The sequence below is a fragment of the Lontra canadensis genome, unplaced genomic scaffold (genome assembly GCF_010015895.1).
Source record: "Lontra canadensis isolate GAN:19392208 unplaced genomic scaffold, GSC_riverotter_1.0 scaffold77, whole genome shotgun sequence".
Taxonomy (NCBI): domain Eukaryota; kingdom Metazoa; phylum Chordata; class Mammalia; order Carnivora; family Mustelidae; genus Lontra; species Lontra canadensis.
In genome coordinates this window covers 9,778,489-9,800,975 of record NW_022631071.1, presented here as the reverse complement: position 1 = coordinate 9,800,975, position 22,487 = coordinate 9,778,489, and the positions used below count along the sequence as shown (strand labels likewise).

The window sequence follows — 22,487 nt, the reverse complement described above, 5'->3', positions numbered from 1 at the left end:
TGAAGTTAAACAGAAACACTAACTTTCTGGAAGGCAGGGAGATAAAGGATACAATAGCTGCTCAGCAGGAGTTTAGGGAAATTCAAAACCTCTTCCTTTTTTACTATTACATTGATGCTTATTTGGAATGATTAATTTTCCTGTGGCTTAATGTGAATTGGGAATTAAATAGAGACTGTGTTACCTTGCTGAACTTGCTTCCCCAGTTTTTAAGCTAAACTTGTGGATGGCTTTTCTAACCATTTGAAACAGAATCAATCTTGTCATTTAAATAGGAAACTAAGGAAAAACATTTTATCAGTTTTCGTTATGCCACTTTTCAAAAAGTTTCCTTTCTAAATTTAGATTGCAAAAATATTCAGTATGCAGCTCTCTTGTTGCACTAATTAGTAACCTTGCCAACTGCTAATTTTGATATTTTAATCCAGTTCTGGGAGAGTTCAGGAGAAAAATCAATGTATTTAGATCTTATTTCTACCTCCAAAGTTTCAAAGGAAACTCACAAAAATGCTTAAATGGCATGGTACAAAGTATTCTGGCAAAAAATATTTAAATTATTAAAAATAATTCTCTTTCCCTCCTTCCATCACTTCCTTTTTCCTTCTTTCCTTCCTTCCTTCCCTCCTAGTTGATGTTTACTTTGTACCAAGAACTATGTTAGAAACAAACATGCGATACATATACAATAAGATACAGTCTCCATCAACAAGAAATTTAGAGTCTAGACAAGTAACTATAGTTTATTTACTTCTAAGTTTTTACAGTAGGCAGAGTGGGACAAACTGCTCACTTAACTATGGTGCTGAGATGAATTTAATTTACATTCCTGTGATACCTAAAAGGAGGAAATTGCTGTACACTTACAGGAAATGTCTTGCCGCTCTGATAATGGAAGGAGTGTTAGATTGAGGTTCATCAAAAGCTCTTTCCAGAGGTGGATATTACAGTGTTCTCTGTATGCCCCATTGATGGGGTTAAATTGCCAAAAGTGTTTAAGAACTTTAATCTTCCGTGATTTTGACCTTGAAATTATTTTTTTTTTCTCAAAAAGGTGAAATAATTAGCAAGTTTTTACTGCTTAGGATAGTCTTTCAATTGTATTTAGCAATTAATAATGGGAGCACGTTAGTTGAATGTATCTTAGAAAAAGTTATCAGTGATGAAAAACTTTCAATTTTAGGGTAGAAATGTTTATTTCTCTCTAAGTTCTCCTGCCTTGAGGAGGTATTATTTAACAGCATATTTGTTATTGTTTAGGTCTGTTAAGCCAGAAAATAGCATTTCCTCAAAACATAGCATAAATAACACCCAGAAAGTCCAAAGACAATGAGTACATACACTGTGAGATTATTTCACAGAATGTATTTTCTAGTAAAATAATTATAATAATATTAATATAAGAGTAATGGACTAGATAAAGGCATGATACAAAGAAAAAGCAAAAACACAGAATAAACACATACGCATTTTTTATTTATAAATACAATTCCCTCATCCAGATGTTGTAAAGGTTTTTAAATTTCTTACTCCCTTTCCCTCCCTGTATGTGGGGATACATTTTATGATATCAAGTATTAAACAGTGAACATTAGAGTTAGTATAAGTTCATTTTCTCACAGTAAAACTATGGTTCTCCACATTGAGCTGTAGCAGTACATTTTCTAACCTTGAACTGTGCTGTGGGTTTAGCCCTCAGGAATGTGTCCATAAAAGCCTATCCTATTCTTAAAGGCCTGTACAATATTTAAATCTAAAGATAACATAGAGATAAGCTTGTTTCTAGACTGATTGATTTTTCTACTGTCTGTCCTGATTATTTTTCTACTGTCAATGTTTTGTGTATGGAATAAGCTTTGTTTAATTCAAGAACATGCAGTATGATTTGAATTTTTTCCCTCTGACACTAGGAGTTAAAGCAGAAGCAAACAAACAAACAAACAAAACAGCAACTGCAGCAGTGGGATAAATCCCTGCTTCAAAGAAAATGTAAGAAGAAAGGCAGACTTTTTGAGGTTCCTCCTTCTGTAGGCTTGGTTTCCTCATCCTCAAACCACACTGCCAGTTCTACCTCTTGTAGGGAACTCCTCCTGCTTCCCACTGTTCCCAACTACTTTATAACAAAGAAGATGGATCTTTGAGTTACAGTCTGCTGATTGGCATCCTGTTTTTAGGAAACGGAAATGAATGTATTGTATTTCATAATAAAAATGCCTCCTACCCATCCTTGAAAAGACATGCACAATGAATTGAGGCCCCCTGTGGAACAGGCCTGTGTTGACTTCCCACTTCTCCTTTCCTCTGCTTCCTACTGCGATCATTAAGTTGTCCTTAATAGTGGTGACTATGGCCACACACATGGCTGTCTGTGGCCTGACTTAGGGTTCTGTGCATGACTAAGGTTGGGAAAGTGGCCATCTATGGCCAGAATAGGGAACTCTGTCTATGATCAGGATTGGCAGGGTGTTCAGTTCACAACTAAATTTCAATATTAAGTCTAGGACTGGGGTTAGGGTTTAGGTTGTTGTGAAGTCCTATCAGGGGGAGAAAAGAAAAAAAAAAGTAACCTTTAGGGTATTGACAGTTGAATTATAATAAAAATGATCTACCTCAAGGAAAAAAAAAAAAGGATTGCTCTTTTTGCAACCTTGTCTTGTTGCTAGTAGGAACTATAGGATTAACTCCTCATCAGTAGTATCAAAGAGATCCTCACCTGAAGTGGAGACTCACATTACTTCTAGGTGTTATTAATTTCATTTTCTTCAGAAAGTGGTAAAACATTCTAGTGGGAATCAAATGTACTTATGAAGGAATATTAAAAAGCATACTGTCAGTTATGCAAATTACATTGACTTAATTTTTTTCTATGGTTAAAGACATAACATGAGTATGGAGGAAAATACCATGATTTTAGGAGAAGTTTCTCTCTTATAGGGAAGAGGGGAATCTAGAGGGAAATAGGAAAATAATCTTTGCCAGCTCTGGGATTTGGCAATTTTGTTTACTTGAAGACAGTGAGGTAAAAGGATATTTTTGAGGAGTTAAATAATGTGATAATGTTTTTGACTTAGAACAGCTTTAAAAAAGGATAAAATGGCTTCAGGGATATTCCTATTAAAACATTATCAAAGTAATTGTATGATGTAACACACCACTACTTATAAAATAAGAATCTATTTATATTGGAAAATTCTGCTCAAAGAAGTTCACACATTGGCTGTTTCTTTTCCCTTCTTGCACATTATTTAATTATGAAAGATTTTAGAGAAAATAATTTCTAATTCCTCTTAATTCCTTGAATCAAATCATTTCAGAACACATTTAGCAGATGATGAAACTGAAGCATAGAGAGGTTGAGTTTCTCAGAGTCACAAACTGATTTCACAGTACATTGCTGGCCTATCAAATTGTGCTGCCTTGTGGAAACCATGATTTAGGGAGAAAAATTACTTTTTGGAAAAGTATGTTTTTCTGTAACCAGGCAGCTGTGTCTCAAGATTTACTTGTTGCATTTGAATCTATCCAAATTTACCTGACTTCAAAATGAAAGTGAGGGAGGGCAGAGAACATTATGAGACCATCTAGTTAGTCATAAACATGTCCACTGCCATGGCAAACTTAAAACTCTCCATTCCCATTTATTAAAATCTAGCAACTCGGGCGCCTGGGTGGCTCAGTGGGTTAAAGCCTCTGCCTTCGGCTCAGGTCATGATCCCAGGGTCCTGAGATCGAGTCCCGCATCGGGCTCTCTGCTCAGCAGGGAGCCTGCTTCCTCCTCTCTCTCTGCCTGCCTTTCTGCCTACTTGTGATCTCTCTCTCTGTCAAATAAATAAATAAAAGTCTTTAAAAAAAGTGCCTTATAAAAAAAAATAAAATCTAGCAACTTATTCATAATCATGCCACAATCCACAACAAAAAAAATTAGAATTGAGTTCTCTATTTCCTAGTGAACTGATCTATTCTTTCTTTGATGAAAATTGTCATTATTTCAAAAACAGTAAAGAGATGTGGGGCAAAGTTTTTTGTGGTGAGAAGAAATGCCTAAAAAATGTTTTCCTGTCAAAGTAAGGGATGGGAAAGGGAAAATAATGAGAATGAAATCTATGTATGTCTAAACATGTATTTCAGTTGCCTTAAGAATACTTAGAATTTTGAAATTAAAATATAAAGCTTGAACTCTAGAATTAATGCTTTAGTAGTAAGGACTTCTTGGGATGTAAATTAAGTATGTGGTGGGAGATGGTTGGGAGAGTTGGTAATTCTTTTGGTACTAACATTCAGATGAGAATTCTACTTTTCTAATATGTAAATGACAGAGTGTATCTCTTTGGATAGAATTTTTTTGACATTCAAAATGATTGCCATGGAAATTTTAAGTATTAATAACTGCAAGCAGAGTAACAATACTCCTTATATTTGTATAGCACCTTAAAAAATTGTGGTAAAATACATTTTAGTACAGTATTAACCATTTTAAGTGTACAATGAAGTAGTGTTAGCTATATTCACATTGTTGTCAACAGATTTGTAGAACTTTTTTTTAAGATTTTTATTTATTTATTTGACAGACAGAGATCAAAAGTAGGCAGAGAGGCAGGCAGAGAGAGAGAGAGAGGAGGAGGAAGCAGGATCCCCGCTGAGCAGAGAGCCCAACGCCGGCCTTGATACCAAGACCCTGAGATCCTGACCTGAGCTGAAGGCAGAGGCTTTAACCCACTGAGCCACCCCAGTTCCCATTTAGAACTTTTTCATGTTGCAAAACTGAAACCCTATACCTATCGAATAACTCCCCATTCCCCACCTCTCATCCCTTCCCTGGCCCCAGGAAAACACCTTTCTACTTTCTATTTTCACAAGTTTACTACTATATTTACCTCATATAAGTAGAATTATACAATATTTTTCTTTTTGTGACTGCCTTATTTCTTGTAGCATAACGTCCTCAAGGATCATCCATATTGCACAATCAGAATTTTCTTCATGTTGTACAGCACTTTTAACTTTCCAAACCAGTATTCATATATATTGACCAATTACACATAACTATAAGGTGAGGATAATACTATGACATTATGCACACATTTTGTTCTTTTTTTGGGTAATTTTCCATAGAATCAATCCAGAAACTTAATGTAACTTAAAATATAAGCTAAAATATACAGATGAGAAAGAGAAAAACTATGCATACTTTGAAGTTAATGAATTATCTGAATTAGATCAGAAATATAACATGGTTCTAATGATCAGATTCATATTTAGTTTACATCTCTAATCCTAAAGTGAGAAAGCACATCTAGAATAGTCATGTAATTTGCGTGAGATCACTTGTCTCAATAATGGCAGAACTGGTGAACTAGTTTTCTGTTGTATAACCAATTGCCTCAAATTTAGCAACTCAAAACAACATTCATTTATTATCTCACAGTTCTATATATCAGAAGTCTAGAGAGGCTTGAGGGGGTTCTTAGAGTGTTGGAAGGTTGAAATCAAGGGCTGATAGGCTAGGCTCTTAATCTGGAAGATTTTGGTAAGAATCTACTCACATTGAAGTTTTTGGCAGAATGTAGTTCAATTGTAGGATTTGCATGCCTATTTTCTTGCTGACTGTCAGCGCAGGATTGCTCTTGGCTTCTAGAAACTACATGCATTCCTCGATACATGGCTTTTTTTATCCTCACACCAGCAATGGTATGTTCTGGGACTTCCTTTCTGTTTTTAAAGGAATGGATCCATCTAGATAATCTTCTCTTTGATTAAATCAAGTCACCTGGTTAGTTAATCACATGTGCAAAATCCCTTTTGCCATGTAATTGTAATGTATGAAAAATACATTCACAGTTCTGGTGATTTTGCCTAGAAGTCTCTCAGGATGGAGGAGAATTTTAGAATTCTTCCTACCACAACTGGAATTAGAACTCAGATTTAACTTCTAGTGCTTTCCACTGCAAAACACTGAATATTTAAGATTGTTTACATTATTATTTTGTATGATTTGTTAATACTTATTCATGAAAAATTTAAAAAAAATAAATAAACAAAAAAACCAAAAACAAACAAACAAAAAAACCCTGGCACTTTTGTTTATCAATTGAATCTGTACTTCCAGGCTATATCCCTAACTGTAGAGACTAATGCAATCAGGTTAATAGTGATTGCATTCTTAAAGGTCTTGCTCAACTTCCTAAGCTCTCCTGAGTTGTGATATTAAGGTCGTATTCCTCTATTTTCTGATTGACATTCAAATTTGAAATGTTAACTACTGAGATCATTGTAGGATTATACACAGACTGTGACAATAACCAATGAGACTTCATTTGCAAGACATAAAAAAACAGTATTTTGGCTATTTGGAACAGGTTCCCTAAGGTTGGCACTAAAGTGCCCTTTGTGTCAACCATTTAAAAATACCTATAAATGATGATACAAAGTGAAAGTCAGTGACCTTTCAGAAAAGCAGCAGCAGTTACAGCAAGTTATACTGAAGCTTTCCCAAGGCAGTGGAACTTAAAGCATGTCTCCAAGAAACTGATACCTTGAAAATGTTTCACAGTTCAAGGGTTCTAGGGTCAAATACTATGTTTAGCAGACAGTGAAACAACTCTTCCAGTTGGAATAGAAGACTCATTTAAGAAGTAATTATAGAAAGGGAAGAAATATATATTTGAGGAGATTGCCTGGCTTAGGCATTTAGACTTTGTTTTATATGCGGTCTGGAAGTATTGAAGGTTCTAGAGCAAAACATGACATAATTAAAGGGATGTTTCACCAAATTTCACAGGATAGTTTACAAGGAATGAATTATAACAATGAAGTGAACCATTAAAAATAACCTGGGCATGAAGTGATGAGGGCCTAAATTAGAGAGTTAGCAATAGATGGAGATGGAAATCTGCAACATATATTGCAATGGAGCAAAGATATTGGAGACTGAAAACTAAGGGAGAAGAAGAGGGAGGATCAACAATTTTTTAAGATGTATTTATTCACTTATTTGTCAGAGAGAGAGAGAGCAGAAGAAGGGAAAGCTGCAGGCAGAACAAACAGAGCAGGCAGAGGGAGAAGCAGACTCCCTGCTGAGCAAGGAGCCCAATGCAGGACTTGATTCCAGGACCCCGGGATCATGACCTGAGTTGAAGGAAGATGCTTAACTGACTGAGTCTCCCAGGTGTCTTGAAGGAGGATCAAAATTGCCCTCAAGTTTGTAGTTTCAGCAATCAATAGGAGAGCATGCCTGTACTAATGACAAGAGAAGGGAGGATTGGAGAGTGGGATTTGGGGAGGTATATGTTGAATTTGAAATACTAGCAGAATATATCCAAATATGAATATTAACTTCTTATCCATTCTCTTAATATCAAAGGTTTTGCACAGTGATATACTTTTTGAATTCAAGAATGCCTTTCCTTAGGAAAAAAGTATTTGACAATGATATGATACACTTCAGAAGGGGAAATGTTTATTTAATTTGATTTACTCTAAGATTTACTAAGGTATATTGATTCCACTGAAGTTAATAGAAATTACACAAGTGGAACAAAAGGAAGCCACTAAGAATTGAAGCCATATGCCAACATTTCTGTTATATAGTCTTTATTAATTATACTAAAATCTTTATTAGAATTCACTTAATTTATGACAAAAATTAAACTTGTTTAAAGGTGCTAAAAACCAGGCCTGGGGCACATTTAATTTAAATAGGGAACAGAGTCAGGTAAATGAAGTATAAAATAGCTTCAGAGTCATACTTTCTATGAAGTGAGTAGTCAACCCTTAAATTGTCTATTACATCAGATTTCTTTTTTTACTGAAGGAAAAACAGAAACTCAGCATTAGCAAGGGAATTAAAGATTATAATGTAAGATAATAGATATAAATAATTCAATTAATCACAATTATTAGATAAATACATAAACAGATCGATCTACATGATCCCCGATATTGTAATATTTGACCCACTAACTAGTGAAGGTTTTCTTCTTCCCTTGAACACCCTTATGTTAAAGATAATTTCCATAACTTCCCTAACTCTAATGGAGTGCTGGTGATGATGAGTTTAATGTATACAAATTTGAGTTTTGGATTGCCTATAAGAACTGAAAAAGGTATACCTAAGACTATTGTGTATCAATTACACTAAAAAAAACAAACAAACAACTGAAAAAAAGAGTAAATGATAATGGAATATAAGCGGTCTTGCTTCTGGATGGTGGTTTTTGTTTTTTGTGTTTTTTTGTTGTTGTTGTTGTTCTTTGTATTCATAGCTCCTAGAGAAATGATGAGCCACACTTTAAGTTCCTATGAACCAAGGGCCGATTGATGCCCAGCTTAACATAAGGACCATTTTATGAGAGTTACCATAGTGACCAGGTTCTAGTTATCAACTTGAAAAATTTTGTATATGATTAATGTTAATTGCCCATTTTTCATGGATGACTTTATCCCACTTGCTGAATTGGTTGCTGCTGCCTTTGATCTGGTGGGGAATACAATCCAGTACAATAGTTAGACAAATTATCAGTTTGCCAACACTGAGAGAAGATGGATTCTGGTTGCTGTGAGGTCAGAGTTTGTTTCTCTTCATAAACACTGAAAGGTCAGGCAGAGTTTAACTACCACCGGCATCCTTGAAATGTAATAAATGTCAGTCCTAAGAGATTATTATTAATCCATGATGCAATTAAAAGTTTTACTGTTCTGGCAAAAAGATCTTATTTAATTTGAAAAGCACATTGAAAGTCAGAGGAGTACTCTCATATCTTCAGCAATTTGCTCAGTTTGTCACAGAATGTTACAAGTATTTCTTTAAAAGTAGTAAGCCAAGCTCTCATTGGAAAGGATGACATGACTTGTGATTCCTCACTAAATCATATACTGACTATATGTTTGGTATTAAATATCCTGTAGTCTCGTGTCATTACTAATTTATTAATAAGACTTTTATTCTTTGAAAAACAAAATCACCTTACTCTGTTGCTTATTCCTTGATTCATATACAAATGGCTGCTAACATGAGGGAAAAATAACTCCAACAGTGAAACTGCAAAATCTTAATGAACAGAGTATTAGTTACATTATCTATTACACCATGGAACAGATATATCGTGGATATATCTTACTGATACCAGAAGACCTGTTGAATTTCCTTCTTAGGAAACCATCAAGTCTATGAAGTTTATAAACTGTGAGGTAATGCTTTGATGGTAATCCACTTCAAGTGCATAAATATGAAATAGTGCAGATAAATATTTCACGTTGGTTTATCTTTTATCTCAGGAAGCTGACTTATTTCTTCTAAAGAAGTTTACAGAATAAAGAGGGAAATACATATCAGGATAAATTATCTTAAAGAATGACCTGGACTGAAAGAAAATCTTGATTTTTTTATATAATTTCCCTACAAACCACTCATTAATTAGGTGTAATCTAATGTTGACTCTATAATCTGAAGCTCTTAAAGATTTAGCTGAGTTATTTAGTAAAAGCTTTGCTTTATTGGGTTGTGTGTCTTGTACCTTAACTTTTGTTTATGGTGTTCATGGGTGATACAACCACTGAGCCATTTGGGTGGGAAATTTTTTTAAAGCTGTTTTATTTTACAGAGTGCAAATAACTTTGTGATTAAACAGAAAACAAATAATTGCCAACAAGCAATTATCAGTCAATCAAAGAGTAATTACATGGTTATTTGTTCCCTGTAAAATAAAGCATTACTGAAATCAGTAACACAGTCAATATTTCAGCAGAGAAAGGATGCTGCAATGATGGACCTTTCAGCCTATGCTGATTAAACTGTCATCCAAATAACAATTTTCTCGTTATTTGTTATTTGTTTATTTATCTTGATTAATATGTAAATATCTGCCTGATGCTAATAAAACTCTTAAAGATAAGAAGTATAAGAGGATCATGTGTTATGAATGATCTTTTCCAACTTTCTACAGTGTCCTCCATAGTCTTGCGTCATGTTAGGCTTGTGTTCTTTGAAAAGAAATGCAGCATTAAGGAGGGCACAAGATGTGATGAGCCCTTGGTGTTATATGCAACTGATGAATTACTGATCACTACATTGGAAACTAATGATGTACTGTATGTCAGCTAATTGAATTTAAATTTAAAAAAATACAAGAACTTGTGCTAGGAGTGCTAGGAGTTTCTTACTAGAGAGGATCATTAGGCCTAAAGATAAAAATAAAACTATTTTCTTTATTTTCTTTTTTTTTAACAAAACTATCTTCTATTAATATGGAACTTTATTGATTATAAGGCGGTTTTAGAAATTTGATTCTAATTAATTTATTCTAGGGGTCCAAGTATTCTTTCCAAGAATAGAAACAAAGGCATCTGAATGTGATGTTTGCTCACTGATAAATTTAAGTTTGGATATCAAACTAAAGAGTTAATCAAAATTTTAAACAACAGGTCAGAAACACATCTCTATCACTAGACCATAACCTCCTCAAAAATAGAAGCTGTTCTAGGTATTCACATTATATCAATAAACAAAGAGACCAAAACTGCTGCCTTTGTCAAGCTTCCATTTTAATCTCTATAATCCTTATATATAATACCATGCCAGACAAACAGTGGTTGGGCACCTAAAGCATGCTTGTTTACTGAATGATAAAGTGTTTATTGGATGATTGAATAAGTGATATTGTCACTGCATATGCATAACTCCAGGGACCTTTAGTCCTTAAGTGGTTCTTGAAGTGGTATTAAGTGACATCTACCCTTCTTTAACCTTGTACATAGTGACATCTAACCTTCTTTAATCTTGTACATAGTCAGATTCAAGTGGATCATATTTTGAAGCTCCTATAATCATTGTGGAGTCCAAGACTTAAAAACAAGTATCTGATGATTAAATGATGCAACCAGTTTGCTATTCATGTAGTCAGGGAAAATAGAGCAATTTAAGGATATTTGGAAACTGTAGCAACAGTGAAATATATCTCATTAACTGAGTAATTAACCATTTAATGAGCCCTGATGTGTGTAGATACCATTAGAATTGCTCAGTGCAGTGACAAACCCAGAGATATATACAACCTTCTCAGAGCATATATTCTTGCTGGGAAGACTCAATTAATCATACCAACCAACCAACTGAAAAAGATGTTAGGATATTGGTTTATAACATATGTGGTAAATACTACCAAGCCATTTATAACATAAGCCATGAATTTTCCAATATAGATCTGATGGTGGGAAATTTTACCAATTTTTTTTTCAAATCTTGGAATTTAAGGTAGAACCACCTGAGAAACCTTTAATGCCTCTCAAACCTGAGTCAGCTAATTAGAAAAGAGCTACTTCAAATTGTGAGCTTACCTAGAAATTTGGAACAAATTTAGTTAAACCTTAAAGGTTTCAATGTGCACTGTCAACAACTGGCTCATTATATGGAAATAGAAGGAACATCAAGCTGCCTAACTCGGGATTCAGTCTGAAAGTGATGGTGAGTATGAAGACAGTGCTGAAATGTTCACACTGGAAAAAGTACAAAGTAATAGGGTAGACTTGAATGAAGTTAGTAGGCTTGTTTTCTGTCAAATGAAAAGACAAAGAACCACTTAGTATACAGGTTTGGTGATGATTATTTAACTTCTAATGACTGGATATACATTGATGAACATTGTTCAATAATCTTGGGATCCTTTAGGGCATTTGAAGTAAATAGCTCTTCTCTTATCTCTTCCTTAAAAGTGGAAGCCATAAAACAAGCTAAGGGCAAACAGGATAACAATACTGAATTAAATAAAATAAGTTATGGCTCAGAATCAAGTACAAAGAAGGAGGGGAGAGTCAGTTTATAAAATTGAAACATTGAATGAGAAAAACAGAATCTTTCATGCTAGACTGATATACAATATTGATGTACAATGAAAGAAAATAACACCAGCACAGTGTGTGAAAAAGGAATTGGGCAATGGTATCTCTGTGTAAGATTGCTAGAAGTAGTCTTCATTTAAAAAGCTGTGTTTGTCTTACATTGATGGAGCACTTTGCTACTGTAAAATTGATAAAGTAAGGTTTAACGTAAACTTTTTTTGTGAACCAAAAGTCATTTTTGGAAATGTTCTCTATCTGAGTCTTATAGTTTTATGTGGCTTGGGTTATTTAAAACAGTGGTTTAGTATTTTGTCAAAAACCCTATTATTCAGCTTTTAAACTGCATTTTTACAAAAAGCAATGGAAATATCTTGGGGAACTTTAGAAAGTAATATATGAGACATACTGGATGACTTGAGAAAAACTTGATCCTAATATTCAATGACTTAAGTCTCTCCATTGTGGTGACAGTGTCCAAATGATACAAATAATACAGTCAGTACGCTGACTGTATTAAAGTCATGGAAGCCAGATACTGACTTTCTACTTTATGGATTAACAATTGTAACTGCAATTCCTGAGCTGCTCATACTATGGTGAAGAATGTTTAAATGGAATAGATCAGGTTAATGCTATAAGTTTAGCCTCAACTCATCAGTTAAAAACACTAATAAATCTGTGAGAAAAAACAGCCTACATAGCAAACATGGCAGGTTTTGATAGTACAGCCACTCCACGGGAGTGCACTGCTGATGTAAGGACCTATTTTATATTTTTATTTTAGCCAGAGGCTTCCATTGAGGTTAAACAATAACTTTGTTGTTTAACCCTTAAACTGTCCCTGCTCCCCTTCCACCAGGGGACTTAAAAACAAGTCCCGGAAACCAGCTCCAGGTGTGGAGGCCAAGAAGAACAAGGCTGTACCCACCTGGAATCTAGCCCTGACATAAGTACAGCCATCTTGGCAAAGTAAAAGCTGGCACCTTGCACTGTAAGAGTGGGTTAGCATAAGAATGGCTGTCCTGAAGGCCAGGAAGCCATTTTACTGAGCGTCCCTAACTGGCCGACACTGCGTGTGTGACTTGAGATAAGAGGAACTAGCTAAAACCTGAAAAAACAACTTAATCATATACCACCAGGGCGGTTAGGCAGTGACATCACAGGGACCAGATGTTAATGAAAAACAAATAGTTAACTTGCAGAGATCACAATCCTGCAAGACAGGAGTCTCCCTTGGTTTACAAGTGTCCTGGTGATTTACAACAAAGAAGCTGTCTTCTCAATAGCCCAATTTCCAGGGACAAATGGCTCAGTTCCTTGAGGCCTGATGTTGCCCTCCCCACCATAAAACTGAAGGAGGCTGAGGTGGAGGGAAATGTAAATAAAGTTAAATTTCTTGTAAACCTAAATCTCACCTAACTGCCAGGGTGATGCTGGGGTGGCGAAAAGCTAAACAAAGTTAAACTATCAAAGTGTGGTTCAGGCTATAGCTATGAAAAAGTGCCTTGAAAATGCTATATAAACCCTTGGCTTTGAGAACTCGGGGTCCTTGTTGAAACCCGCTGCGCCGGGCAGATACTTGGACCCCAGCTAGCCGGAAATAAACCTCGCTGTGTGACTTGCATTATCTAGAGTGTTCTCTAATTGAGGGATGGTTGACTCTGTACCCTAACACTGGTTATATAGCCTGGTTTAAAAATAGGTAGATTTTTTAAAAATCTACTGAGAGTGGGAGCCCTTTGTTCCTGGTGGTCTCCTGGCAGCTGTGGAAATGCTAAAAAAAAGAATAATAATAAAATATCACATCTTATTCTCCGTCTCCTAGCTCTTTACCTCTTTACCTCTCTGTGCAGAGAATCATTTCCCATTCTATACAATCTGAATTCTGTGAGTCACTATCTCAGGTCTCAGTAGCATGTATTAATATGTGGGATCAAATGTAGCTTTAAGGACAGGGGATAACTTTGGGTTTCTCAAACAAGTAATCTGTATTGCAAAGTGCTGCGTTGAAAATGTAATCTAAAATAAAATTAATCTTTTATGGTTTAAATGTTTGCCATAACTATGTTGGGAAATTTAGTAGAAAGGAAGGTATTGGTCTTTTGGTACTCAATGAAAATAATCTTTAAAATAAAATTCTATCACTTGGTAATTAAACAAAGTTGAGGAAGCAAATACTGCAACTGATGATATTTCCAAAAGGAGCATGTTTTTAACCTAATCTTTGTTTTTGTCTGTTTTTTTTTTTTTTTTTCCCCAACAGTTCCAGGCCTGGCAGGCCTCCTAAGCGTTCTTTGGGAGTGTTGCAGGACAATGTTCACCTTCTGCCGCATTCAGTCCCCAGCCTTTTATCACCAGGACTTATCACTCCGACAGGTAATAAAACCCATCTGATGATCAGCGTTGTCTGTTCATGCTGCCCAGCATTAGAAATAAACTAATATTGATCTAATTGCCTTGTCCTTCAGAGCCTTTCAAGCTGTACTAGAGGTTACATTATTGAATTTTTAAAGTATTCTTGAAAACAGTTTTGTTACTCTAGTGACTCAAATCAAGTGGACATGACTATTTAAAAAATTGTCATTTCCTTGCAAGAAATCATTTTCAAGGCCTTATTGTATGTATATTTTTGTATGCTGGGGGCAGGGATGAAGGGTGCTAGACAAACCAGCTTTGTCTCAAAGCCTTCTATAGAATACAGAGCATCTACTTACTTATATGTCTCAGTAATGTATATTTTTCTTTCTTTTCAAGGGTTTTGCATTATCGAGAGTGTATCTTGTCCAGTTTTAATCTAGGTTAAAAAGCAGAAAGAGGATGTACCCTTGGTAGAAAAGCCTTATGATTAGAAAAGAAGAAATTCCAAATGGTCATTGTCTTAAATAATAATTCAGTATTTATCCACATTGTGATAAACAGTGCTCCCCTAAAAATACTAGTTTTATACGTTAGCACTGAACTTTTTAATTCTCTACAAAAAAAATTAAAAGTGCATGAAATGATTAAAAAAAGCTTACTATTTCTCTAACTGAAATTTAAAAATTATTACAGTTACTACATGGTAGAAAATGAAAAGTAATTTAATGACAATGAGATCTTTATACCTTTATCCTTACAAAATTTTATAAAGCACCCGCTGTATTGAGATTTTATGTCTAAAGTAATGAAAAATTATATGAGTAGCAGTCTTTGTCAACAGTAGAAGTAGAGAGAAGGACATATAAACTAATAATTGCACTAAAATGTGATAGAGACTATAATAAAAGTACATACCAGTTGCTCTAAGATCACAGAGATGGGAACAACTAAATCAGTTTGGTAAGTTGGGTAATACACAGAGAGATGGAAACTTTGGATCTATGTTTTGTAGACTGAATGTTGAACAGGAGGAGAAACAGTGAAAAACATTCTAGGCATAGAGAAAACTACAGGCAGATAAACACTCATGAGAAAGCCTAGTGTGTTAGGGGGAATACCAAGTAAGCCTAGTGTGTTAGGGGTAATAACAATTAAGCTGAAGAGACTACATTAGATATTTGAGGTAGGAGATTCGTAGGCAATATGTTTAGAATAGAAAGGGTACAGAAAAGCAAACTTGTGAACTTAGCTTTTTATTTATCAGGTTTAGAAGATTAGGATTTTCCCTGTAGACCAGTGGTTTCTGAAGTGACTCTCAAGGACTTTCCTTACCTGCTGACATGGAATTGGGAAGTAAATCAGATTCCTCATTTCTTTTTATTTATTTTTATTTATTTATTTTTTATTTCTTTTCAGTGTAACAGTATTCACTGTTTTTGCACCACACCCAGTGGTCCATGCAATATGTGCCCTCCATAGTACCCACCACTTGGTTCCCCCAAACTCCCACCTGCCACCCCTTCAAAACCCTCAGGTTGTATTTCAGAGTCCATAGTCTCTCATGGTTCATCTACCCTTCCAATTTCCCTCAATTCCCTTCTCTTCTCCATCTCCCCATGTCCTCCATGTTATTTGTTATGCTCCACAAATAAGTGAAACCATAAGATAATTGACTCTCTCTGCTTGACTTACTTCACTCAGCATAATCTCTTCCAGCCCCATCCATGTTGCTACAGAAGTTGGGTATTCATCCTTTCTGATGGAGGCATAATACTCCATAGTGTATATGGACCACATCTTCCTTATCCATTCATCCATTGAAGAGCATCTTTCTTTGTTCTTTCCACAGTTTGATGACAGTGGCCATTGCTGCTATAAACATTGGGGTACAGATGGCCCTTCTTTTCACTACATCTGTATCTTTGGGGCAAATACCCAGTAGTGCAATTGCAGGGTCATAGGGAAGCTCTATTTTTAATTTCTTGAGGAATCTCCACACTGTTTTCCAAAGTGGCTGCACCGACTTGCATTCCCACCAACAGTGTAAGAGGGTTCCCTTTCTCCACATCCTCTCCAACACACGTTGTTTCCTGTCTTGCTAATTTTGGCCATTCTAACTGGTGTAATGTGGTATATCAATGTGGTTTTAATTTGAATCTCCCTGATGGCTAGTGATGATGAACATTTTTTCATGTGTCTGATAGCCATTTGTATGTCTTCATTGGAGAGGTGTCTGTTCATATCTTCTGCCCATTTTTTTGTTATGATTATCTGTTTTGTGTGTGTTGAGTTTGAGAAGTTCTTTATAGATCCTGGATATCAACCTTTTGTCTGTACTTTCATTTGCAAATATCTTCTCCCAGATTCCCCATTTCTGCTTCAAAACTTTATATATCCCAGTTCACACAGTATTTTGTTTAATTTTTAAAGGAATGTTATGTGGGGTGCCTGGGTGGCTCAGTCTGTTAAACATCTGCCTTCAGTTTAGGTCATAATCTCAGGGTCCTGGGATTAAGCCCCAGATCAGGGAACTTGCTTCTCTTTCTCCCTCCAGCCCTCCACATGCTCACACTCTCTCTCTATTTAAAACAAAAAAATAAAACATCTTTTAAAAATATTTTATTTACTTATTTGACAGAGAGTACAAGTAGGAAGAACAGCAGGCAGAGGGAGAGGGAGAAGCAGACTCCCCCTTGATCAGGGAGCCCGATGCGGGGCTCAATCCCAGGACCCTGGGATCATGACCCGAGCCGAAGGCAGCTGCTTAACTGACTGAGCCACCCGGGTATCCCAATAAAAGATATAAAAGCCACTATAGGTAAAAAGAATTACTGCTAAGGCTCTGAGGGTCAGGAAATGATTTTTTATTTTTCTTAATTTTTAATTTATTATTTATTTATTTATTTTTAAATTTAATTTTATTTCTTCAGTGTTCCAAATTTCATTGTTTACCTCTAAAACCCTGTTTGTTTCTCAGAGTCCACAATCTCTCATGATTTGTCTTCCCCCCTGATTTCCCCCAATTCACTTTTCCTTTCCTTCTCCTGATGTCCTCAATGTTATTCCTTATGCTCCAAAAGTAAGTGAAATCATATGATAATTGACTTTCTCTGCTTGACTTATTTCACTCAGCATAATCTTCTCCAGTCCTATCCATGTTGATACAAAAGTTGGGTATTCCTCCTTACTGATGGCTGAGTAATATTCCATTGTATATATGGGTCACATCTTCTTAATCCATTCATCTGTTGAAGGGAATCTTGGCTCTTTCCACAGTTTGCCTATTAAGGCCATTTCCCCTATAAACACTGGAGTACAGATGGCTCTTCTTTTCATTACATCCGTACCTTTGGGGCAAATACCCAGTAGTGTAATTGCAGGGTTGTAGGGTAGTTCTATTTTTAATTTTTGAGGAATCTACACACTGGTTTCCAAAGTGGTTGCACCAACTTGCATTCCCACCAACAGTGTACAAGGGTTCCCCTTTCTCCACATCCTCTCCAACATTTGTTATTTCCTGTCTTGTGACTCTTTGCCATTCTAACTGGTAAGGTGGTATCTCAATGTGGTTTTGATTTGAATTTCCCTGGTGGCTAATGATGAACACCTTTTCATGTGTCTGCTAGCCATTTGTATGACTTCTTTGGAGAAGTGTCTGTTCATGTCTTCTGCCCATTTTTTTACATGATTATCTGTTTTTTGGGTGATGAGTTTGAACAGTTCCTTATAGATCTTGTATATCAGCCCTTTGTCTGTAGTGTCATTTGTGAATACCTTCTCCCATTCTGTGGGTTGCCTCTTTGTTTTGTTGACTGTTTCCTTTGCTGTGCAGAAGCTTTTGATTTTGATGAAGTCCCAAAAGTTCTTTTTTTGCTTTTGTTTCTTTTGCCTTTGGAGAAGTGTCTTGAAAGAAGTTGCTGTGGCCGATGTTGAAGAGGTTACTGTCTATGTTCTCCTCTCGGATTTTGAAGAATTCCTGTGTCACGTTGAGATTTTTCATCCATTTTGAGTTTAGCTTTCTGTATGGTGTAAGAGAATGGTCGAGTTTTATTCTTCTATACATAGCTACCCAATTTCCCCAGTGCCATTTATTGAAGAGGCTGTCTTTTTTCCATGGGATATTCTTTCCTGCTTTGTTGAAGTTTATTTGACCATACAAATGAGGGTTCATATCTGGACTCTCTCCTCTGTTCCATTGTTCTATGTGTCTGTTTTTGTGCCAATACCATGCTGTCTTGGTGATCACAGCTTTGTAGTAAAGCTTGAAATCAGGCAACGTGATGCCCCCAGCTTTGTTTTTCTTTTTCAACATTTCCTTAGTGATTAAGGGTTTCTTCTGGTTTCATCCAAATTTTAGGATTGTTTGTTCCAGCACGTTGAAAAATGCCAGTGGAATTTTGATTGGGAGGACATTGAATGTACAGATTGCTCTGGGAAGCATAGACATTTTAACAATGTTTATTATTCTGATCCATGGGCATGGAATTTCTTTCCATCTTTTTGAATCTTCGGTTCCTTTTTTCAGTGTTCTGTAATTCCTCGAGTACAGATCCTTTACCACTTTGGTTAGGTTTATTTCAAGGTATATTATGGTTCTTAGTGCTATTGTAAATGGAATTGATTCTCTAATTTCCTTTTCTGTATTTTCATTGTTGGGGTATAAGAAATCAACCAATTTCTGTACAATGGTTTTGTGTCCTGCCACATTCCTGCCTTGGTGTAATTTGGGTGTGGAGTCTTTTGGCTTTTCCACATAAGGTATCATGTCATCTGTGATGAGAGAGAGTTTGACTTCTTTGTCAATTTGAATACTTTTTATTTCTTTGTGTTTTCTGATTGTTGTTGCTAGGACTTCTAGTACTATGTTGAACAATAGTGGCCAGAGTGGGCATCCTTGTTGTGCTCCTAAGGGAAAAGCTCTCAGCTTTTCCCCATTGAGAATGATATTTGCTGTGGGTTTTTCATAGATAGATTTTATGAAGTTCAGGAATGTTCCCTCTATCCCTATACTTTGAAGCATTTTAATGAGGAACAGATGCTCTATAGGTCCTCTCTAGGAACAGATGCTTTTTCTGCATCAACTGAGAGGACCATGTGGTTTTTCTTTCTTCTCTTATTGATTTTTTCTATCACATTGATTGATTTGAGAATGTTGAACAATCCTTGCATCCCAGGGAGAAATCCCGCCTGGTTATGGTGGATAATCATTTTAATGTATTGTTGGATCCTATTAGCAAGGAATTTGTTTAGAATCTTGACTTCCTTATTCAACAGGGATATTGGTCTGGAATTCTCCTTTTTGATGGGGTCTTTGCCTGATTTGGGGGTCAAAGTAATGCTGGCTTCATGGAAAATGTCTAGAAGTTTTCCTTCTAATTCTATTTTTTTTTTTTTGGAAAGAGCTTCAGGAGCATAGGTATTTCTTCTTTGAATGTTTGGTAGAATTCCCCACGGAATCCATCAAGTCTGGGACTCTTGTTTTTTGGGAGGTTTTGATCACTGCTTTAATCTTGTTACTAGATATTGGTCTATTCATGTTGTCAATTTCTGCCTGTTTCGTTCTTGGAAGTTTATAGGTTTCCAGAAATACATCAATTTCTTCTAGGTTGCTTAACTTATTGACTTGTAACTGTTGATAATAATTTCTGATGATTTTTTCGATTTCTTTGGTGTTGGTCATGATCTCTCCCCTTTCATTCATAATTTTATTAATTTAGGCCCTCTCTCTTTTCTTTTGGATTAGTTTGGCCAATGGTTTTCTATCTTATTGATTCTTTCAAAGAACCAGCTTCTAGTTTTGTTAATGTGTTCTACTTTATCTCTAGTTTCTAACTCATTGATCTCTGCTCTAATCTTAATTATTTCCCTTCTTGAGCATGGGGTTTACTTAATTTGTTGCTGATTTTCCAGTTCATTAAGGTATAGAGAGATTTGGTGTATTTGGGATTTTCCCATTTTTTTGAGTGAGGCTTGGATGGCTATGTGTTTCCCCTTTAGCACCACTTTTGCCGTATCCCATAGGTTTTGGACCAAAGTGTCTTCATTTTCATTGGTTTCTGTGAATTGTTTAAGTTCTTTGATTTTCCGGTTGATCTAAACATTCTTGAGCAGGATGGTCTTTAGCTTCCAAGTGTTTGAATTCCTTTCAAACTCTTTCTTGTGGTTGAGTTCCAATTTCAAACCATAGTGGTCTGAGAATATGCAGGGAATAATCTCAGTCTTTTGGTGTCAGTTGAGCCCTGATTTGTGACCCAGTATGTGGTCTATTCTGGAGAAAGTTCCATGTAAACTCAAGAAGAATGAGTATTCTGTTGTTTTAGGGTGGAATATTCTGTATATATCTAAGAGGTCCATCTGGTCCAGTGTGTCATTCAAAGTTCTTGTTTCTTGGTTGATTTTCTGATTAGATGACCTGTTTATTGCTGGGAGTGGAGTGTTAAAGTCCCCTATAATTAATGTATTCTTATTAGTATGTCTTTACTTTGATTAACAGTTGTCTTATGTAGTTGGCTGCTCCCATGTTGGGGGCATAAATATTTACAATTGTTAGATCTTCTTGGTGGATAAACCCTTTACAAATGATATAATGTCCTTCTGTATCTCTGACTACAGTCTTTAGCTTAAAATATAATTTATCTGATATGAAAGTCACTACCCCAGCTTTCTTTTAAGGTCCATTGGCATGAGAGATTGTTCTCCACCCCCTTTGCTTTCAGTCTGGATGAATCTTTAGGTTCTAAATGGGTCTCTTGTAGGAAACATATGGACAGGTCCTGTCATTTTATTCAGTCTGCAACCCCGTGCCATTTTATGGGAGCATTTAGACCATTCACGGTGACAGTGATTATTGAATGATAAGTTTTTATTGACATGATTTTGCCTGTGAATCCTTGTTTCCATAGATTGTCTCTGTACATTTCTGTTCTATATCACTCTTGGGGTCTTTCTTCTTTTATAGTATACCCCCCCTTAATATTTCTTGTAGTGCCAGCTTGGTGGTCACATACTCTTTTGAACCTTGTTGATCTTGGAAGCTCTTTATCTCTCCATCCACTTTGAATGTCAGCCTTGCTGGATTAAGTATTCTTGACAGCATGTTCTTCTCATTTAGTGTCTTGAATATATCTTGCCAGCCCTTTCTGGCTTGCCAGTCTCTGTGGACATGTCTGATGTTATTCTGATGATCCTCCCTCTGTACATAAGGAATATCTTCCCCCTGGCTTTCCTTAAGACATATTCTTTGAATTTACAGTTGGTGAATTTCATAATTACATGTCTGGAGGTCTTTCTACCCTCTTTGATCTCGGGGGTGGCATCTCTGCCTCTAGGACACAAATACTTGTTCCATTCCCCAGAGTGGGGAAATTTTCATCTAGGATTTTTTCAACTATATCTTATAGTCCTCTCTCTCTTTCCACCCCCTCAGGGATCCCAATAATTATGACATTGGAATGTTTCATGGTGCCATTTATTCCCCTAATTCTGTTTTTATGGCTTCTAAGCTGTTTGTTCCAGGCCTCCTCCTGATCCTTCTTTTCTATCAGTTTGTCTTCTAGATCATTAATTTGATCTTCTGCCTCATTTACCCGAGCTATTAAAGTACTTAGATTAGATTGGATCTTATTGATCGCATTTTTAACTTGTGTCAGTTCAGCTCTCACTTCTGCACTTAAAGATTGTATGTTGCCTTTTTGGTCTTCTCCAACCTAGCCATTGTCTGGATAATTATTACCCAGAATTCTATTTTCTACATATTGTTTATGTCCATATCCAGTAGTTCTGTGGCAGAAGTCGTAGTCTCTTAATTTTCCTCTTTTTGGTGTTCCTCCTCCTGATCATTTTGGTGAGAGGTAGTTGAGGTTATGTATAGCTGAATATATTAACCACAATCCAGGCAAGGTGCACCCAATGTATAGCTTTTCCCAACAAAATTATTAATGGCTAGAGGATAAAAAGTATAAAACCCCTCAGGATTTCCCTTCTAGGAGTTTTTTTTCCACAGTATCTTAGAAGTTGTCAGCAGTAGAGAGATCCAACCAACCTTTCCTTTTCACTCTGATGACCATTAAAAGAATCTCCATATTTTGGAGCTCAGTCCTTTAAGCAGTAATTTAATTTATTGCCTTCTTTAGTGTATGGAAGTGAATTCACCTCAGATCAAAAAGATACATTCTTGGCTCCACATGTCTGTCCTTTTCTAAATGCTTGTGACATAACCCTCATTTTAGGTGAATGAAGAGCTTCTTGCTGGCTGTGAGATTGAGGTTAAGTTTTTTAAGCATGCATGTCCCATGTCTACC

The 22,487-nt window shown here is 35.9% G+C and overlaps 1 protein-coding gene across 1 annotated transcript in view; it reads left to right on the top strand.

Annotated features, from left to right (window-relative positions):
• Nucleotides 1–22,487, top strand: part of DACH2 (dachshund family transcription factor 2) — an 842,698-nt gene that overhangs the window by 348,708 nt on the left and 471,503 nt on the right. Inside the window, exon 3 of the mRNA XM_032881812.1 lies at nt 14,093–14,205. Coding sequence (XP_032737703.1) covers nt 14,093–14,205 — 113 coding nt within the window. The remainder of the gene's footprint in view (nt 1–14,092; nt 14,206–22,487) is intronic.